The following is a 6,206-nucleotide window of genomic DNA, read 5'->3' on the forward strand; positions in this document are numbered from 1 at the left end:
AGCCCCAGGGAAGTTATCTCAATGCAGGAAGGGCACAGAGACCCAGAAAGTGGAGCCATCTGTGAGCTGCTGGAGGAGCTAAGATGATGCGGGGACACCCGAGTCACCGGCAGAGCTCCGCATGGCTGGGACAGAGCAGAAAAGCACAGACTGGCTTAACGATTCTCCAGGGACAGAAACCCTCCCTGTGGAGCCCCGTCTGGAGACCACAAGCAAGCAAAGCCACACGCCCCAAGCAGCAAAGAAACTGAGTTTGCTGGTATAAATGAGGTTGCTGCAGAAGGCAGATGTCGCCTCTGCCTCTCACAGCCCCTTTAAGAGGAGAGAGAGGAGGAAAGGGAGAAAGATACATCCAACACCAGCCTTGAGGAAAGCAGTTATTCACATTCGTGACTAAGTTTAAGCTGCTAACGAGAAAAGAGCCCTGGGTCTAGGATCTTGAACTGGATACAGACCAATAAAATAATCCATGACGGGGATTTGGCTAAATTTTCACACAAGACTCTTTTAAAAGGTCGTGGCTGAAAAATATGTCCATGGCCATACAAAGACAGGAATATACTTGTAATTTTTCTGCGGAGTAGAAATGAGAGGTAGAAACCTAGAAAAAGTGTAGTTCTGATGATAGCATGTTTCACGTTCTCATATTTCTAAGTGATGATCAAATACGTTACACCAGTTTCCATCTTAGAGATCCAAAATATTTTTCAACTTTGACAAAAAAGGTGCTAATAAGAAGCTGTCAAATGCACAGAAACCAGCAGCCTCCCAGGAGGGCGAGGAAAATGACAGGGATCACAAGCCTCGCCAGCCCAGGCTGGCCAGGACAGTCGCCTGGTTTACACTTCTGGTTTCCCTATAAGGAAAGGGGTGTGGCTTCTCTCGGGAAATTGAGGGCCAAGTAGCTGCAGAGAAAGAGACATCACAGAAACCAACTAGAGCCCCCAGCGCTGGCAGACGCCTGAGTGACACTGCCATGGGCCCCCGGCTCCTGGGCTGGGTCCTGCTTTGGCTCCTGGGAGCAGGTGAGACCCAGAGCCCGTGGGCAACCTCGCCTGTAGCTTGCAGGTCTTAGCTCGAGCCCTTTCCTAAGGGCTGCAGCATCAGGTGCCTCCTCGGCTGCCTCTAGCTCTGTCTCCTTCCCCCACAGGCCCCGTAGAAGCCGACGTGACCCAGAGCCCGACACACCGCATCACAGAGACCAGGAAGAAGCTGACAGTGACTTGTTCTCAGAATATGAACCACGAGGCTATGTACTGGTATCGACAAGACCCAGGGCTGGGTCTCAGGCTGATCTACTTCTCACGGAATGTTAATTTTACTGAAAAGGGAGATATCCCTGATGGGTACACTGTTTCTCGGAAAGAGAAGAAGGATTTCTCCCTGACCCTGGAGTCGGCCAGCATCACCCAGACCTCCTTGTACCTCTGTGCCAGCAGCGTATCCACAGCGCGGCGCAGCCAGCTGCTGTCTGCACAAGAAGGCAGCCACGAGGGCAGGGAGGCGCCTCCCGTGGGAGGCCCCACCCAACCAAAAGGAAAAACTTCCCCCGTCATCTGTGCCCACAGAAGTCCTTCCCTGACTCCCCAGCTGTGGGGACTCTGAGCAACGCAGCCCCTGTGCAACGTGCCCTCCGCTCATTTCTGGCGCCAACGAGCTTTTCAAAGCAGGCCCAGCTAACTGCGTTAAGTCTAGCACCAGGGGTAAGGCTTTCCTTTCCTAGAAAAAGACTTTTGCACACACTGCCATCCTTTCTCCTTACTGAGGATCGTTGTTACCCAAACTGAACATTGTGTTTTCAGTTCACTCACTTAACAAAACTTCACCCCACATTTCAAGTCCTCTTCTTACAAGTCTTGTAGCTTGGAGGAACAGCACGTTCTGAGTTGTTTACTAAATCTGTTATCTCATTTTCCTCATCTCAGCAAATGGTCTGCCATCCCCCCAAATGCCCAAGCCAAAGGTGGAGAAGTCGTCCCCATCATCTCTTGGATACTCCCTTCCCACCCCTAATGTACCCTCCCTGCACACTTCTAAGTATTAAACTCCTTGCAAGTTTTACTAGCTTTTCTTAACCTCACTGATAACACTGTGGTCCAGCAAATGCTGCCTCTCGCCTGGATTCCTTAACCACCATCCAAATTGCTACCTGCCCCCACCCACAAAGTACTCTGGAGCTTAAAATTCATCAGCGTCTTTCATTGACTTGGCTGACATCTGAAGTTTATGTTACTTTACAAGCCTCTCAACAACTCCACGATGCGGTCTTTGCACCTGTCTCCCTTCCTTAACGTGAACGTCCCTTTTCCTTCAGTTACACAGCTGCCTTCCGCTCTACAACCCTCCTTGGGACCTGAACATGTCCTACGCTGACTCACCCCTGGGTCTTCACCAAGAATGTTCCCTCTACCTGGACACCTAATTAATGATTTCTCTACATACCAATTCAGAGTCATTTCCTCCAGGAAGATTTCTTTGAATCCCTGACTGAATTAGTTCTTCTCTGTGCTCTAATGACAGCCTGAACATCAATCCTCAGGGCAGTTAACATACTCGATTGTTTGCTGTTTAAAACGTACATGAATAAATGTTGGAGTTAATGAGAGCAGCGACTATGCTTATATTGGGTACTTTTTTTTAATCTCCATACTCACCAGAGTGCCTGAGGAGTGCGGGGCTAATGAATGAAGGATCAGTCATACCATCTTCCCAACACCCCTCTGACTAGTCCAGGATCTGAGCCCCCTGCAGAGTCCTCACCCACCCATACTTTGGGGAGATTCCACGGGTTTTCACGTGGGAATGCAAACAAGATGAATCACGTACTCGAGTAGTGTTTAATTCTTTCTCTACGCCAGCCCTGGTTTACTCTGTGCTATACATCACCCCGAAAAGGATGTTGCCTCTCTTGGGTACCACGACATCCATGGCATTCTTTCCTTTTTCTGTTGGACCCTAAAATACTTGCCGGCCGCTGCTGATGCTTCTGCTCTGTACCATTTCATTTACCAAGCAAGGCAATAAGCAGACCCTAGTATTGCTCCCCGTGCGCTCCATCATCACTCCCAGGTATAGTTTCCTGCGGAGTGGCATCTCTGTTGATGAAGTGCGCGAGGAAACCTTTTGCTCAGCCTTTGCCTTTTCCTTCTCTGTGTTGGAGGGGCAGGACTGCAAGTCTGTGTCTTGATCCCCAGTGTCTTACTGAGGCTTTAGTGCAAAGGTTCATTCAACTACATACATCATTCACCAGTCACTAAAATAGTAATTTTCACCTGGAACAAGAGCACGCAGAGAACCTCATCCAACGTACAAAGTCTGGCAACACAACTCAGCGTAGAATCTGCTCATCTTTCCAAGAATGACGGCTGTCTTACTGGGTCCGTCTACCCTGCCAGACCCCTGTCTCCACCCTGACTTCAAGGTGAGCTCTCTCTCCTGGGAGCATCTCATGTGATTATCAGCATAGGCTTCCAGTGGACCATTCTCTCTTTTCAAAAGACTTACCCAGACATTTCAGAATTTTAAAAATTGCTGCCCCTTAGGTCCAACCTTTTATCATATTCTCAATGTTAATAGAATTGTACTAATTAAGTCAAAGATGTCAGTAGAGGTGATAAGACCAAAGACTGTTCCCTGTGAAAGAGTCTACATGCAATAACTACATGTGGGATCCACGACCACAAAGTCTTCTCTGGAGTTTCACGTATAATTAATTCTGGGTTGCGGGAGTTTTCAAAGCCCATCATTTTATGTTGCATCTGCTCCATTACAGCCCACATATTAATACAGTCCGCGAGGCTTCAGTGGCATTGGCTTCTAAAGAGGCCTGTGTTTGAAGCTTCACGGGAAATTCAGGATCACACAAGCGCTGTCGTATAACCACCATCGTGCTTGTCATAACCTAGAGTTACCGTCCCCGGGTCCGGACTTCCCCATGGAAGTAGAGTGATAGGGAATCGAACGTCTCTTGCAGGCATTAACTAGCGGTGTTACCGGTTTCTGTAAATGATCCTCATTGGTACTGATGTCCCTTTTGTTTTTCATTATTGCTTCTCAACCATTTCTATCTCTTCTAAAAAAACAGTGTTAATTTCTGGTGCACAGCACAGTAATTCATTTGTAGGTATATATTACTTTTCATATTGTTTTTCATTATAGGCCATTGCAAGGTATTTTTTAATATTTTTATTGAAGTCTAGTCAGTTTACGATGTTGTGTCAGTTTCTGGTGTACAGCACAATGCTTCAGTCATACATGAACCTACATATATTCGTTTTCATATTCCTTTTCACCATAAGCTACTACAAGATATCAGTTATAGTTCCCTGTGCTATACAGTATAAACTTGTTTATCTATTTTATATATACCAGTCAGTATCTGCAAATCCCGAACTCCCAATTTATCCCTCCCCTTTTCTTTTACCGAAAGAATTTCTTGTTTTTTAATTGAGTTTGTTACTTTTATCCATCAATCATAGGTAAACTTTTGATGGCTACAAAAGCCCTGAAAAAATGTTATGGACCTAGAATGTATGATCTGATCTCATTTGCATGTATTGTGCTTCCCTTCACAGGCACAAAGAAAGTAAAAGAAAACCAAATAGGTAATTTATTTATTCTGGTAGGGATGCTTAAGATAAACTGTCAAAGGGGAAATACTTTGCAGATTAATACATAGTACATAAAATTATTTAAGAACAATTAATAAAAGTCCCATTTAATTTCATATATGCTTTTTAAAATTGAAGTCTAGTTGACTTAAAATACTATATTAGCTTCAGGTGTACAACATCGTAATTCAATAATTTATAGATTACTCACCATACAAAGTTATCATAAAATATTGACTTCATTCCCTGTGCTGTGTATTACATCCCTGTGACTTATTTATGTATAAATTCCCCACCTTTGGATCTCCAGAGTCTCTATTAAGCTGACTCGCGATGTTGCTGTTAATCGTCCTTGCTCCCCAGACTCAGAGCCCTCAGACAGACCCCGACTCAGTGCTTTCTTCTTGGCCTCCACTCCGCTGCTTCCTAAACCTCAGGCGGGGCAAGAAGCCTGCAGCTGAAGTTGATTCCTTTGTATTCCAGGAAAATGATAGCCATAAACATTTCCAAACTGATCAACGAAACATATTGTGTTGCGTGGCTGGCTGAATAATGACCCCCAGTGCCACTTCCCCCGCAAAGACCCCCATCCCGTGTCCCCATCCCTGGAACCTGTGACTGTTGCCTTAGACGGCAAAGATGGACTTTACAAGTGTGATTAAGATCTTAAGGAGAGATTATTCCAGGTTATCCGGCTGGGCCCTAATGCAATCGATCGTACCCCTGTAAGAGGGAGGCAGAGGGGACTTGACACGCTGGAAGAGGAGAATGCGACGTGATGACGAGGTAGAGATGGAACACAGATGAGGTTAATACCTACTTAAATGCATAAACAGGCCGATTTTTATGGGTATCAGGTTTCATCACCCCTCAAGGGGGATTTTTTTATGGAGAAAATTTGTTCTTCCTAGAGGGAGCTCCTGAGACGGTGACAGCGGCTAACACGGTGATGTCACTGCCAGGCCACACCTAGGGGGCCACCAGGATATGAATTTGCTTTCATTTCTGCTCACCCTCGCAAGGCCTCTCACCTGGAAAAGTTCTCATTTTTATCTGGACCCTGCCATGGTTTCCAGGCTTCTCAGCTTGGTGTCCCTTTGCCTCCTGGGAGCAAGTGAGTCCTTAGAAATTTGAAAATCTCCACTTTGCCCTTTTCCTAGTCCATTCTTGTCATGTATTCTATGTTCTCGTCTCTTCCCCCAGGACACCTGTTGGCTGGAGTCGCTCAGTTCCCCAGCCACAGGGTCATAGAGAACAGGCCGTGAGTGTGAGATGCGACCCGGTTTCTGGACATGAGTATCTTGTTTGGTACCAACATGCTGTGGGGAGAGAGATGAAGTTTCTGATGTCCTTCCTAAGAGACACTGTACGGGATGCATCGGGGATGCTCAAAGACCGATTCTCTGCCGAAAGGACTGAAGGGACGTATTCCACTCTGAAGGTCCACCCTGCAGAGCCAGAGGACTCGGGGGTTTACTTCTGTGCCAGCAGCCTAGACACAGTGCTTCAGTGTCGCGTCCTTGCTGTGCAAAACCACATCCTCCCCTGTCTCCTTCAGCTTGGGCAGCCCTAAACAAGAGTCTTTCCCACTGCCTC

The 6,206-nt window shown here is 46.6% G+C and overlaps 1 gene segment (V, D, J or C); it reads left to right on the top strand.

Moving 5' to 3' along the window:
- The first annotated feature begins 931 nt into the window (after window positions 1-931).
- LOC116662513 lies at window positions 932-1,605 on the top strand. The segment is given in 2 exon segments: window positions 932-1,025; window positions 1,151-1,605. Coding segments are annotated over 2 exon segments (504 nt in total).
- Window positions 1,606-6,206: the final 4,601 nt, after the last annotated feature.

Source organism: Camelus ferus, unplaced genomic scaffold (assembly GCF_009834535.1).
Source record: "Camelus ferus isolate YT-003-E unplaced genomic scaffold, BCGSAC_Cfer_1.0 contig2934, whole genome shotgun sequence".
NCBI lineage: Eukaryota > Metazoa > Chordata > Mammalia > Artiodactyla > Camelidae > Camelus > Camelus ferus.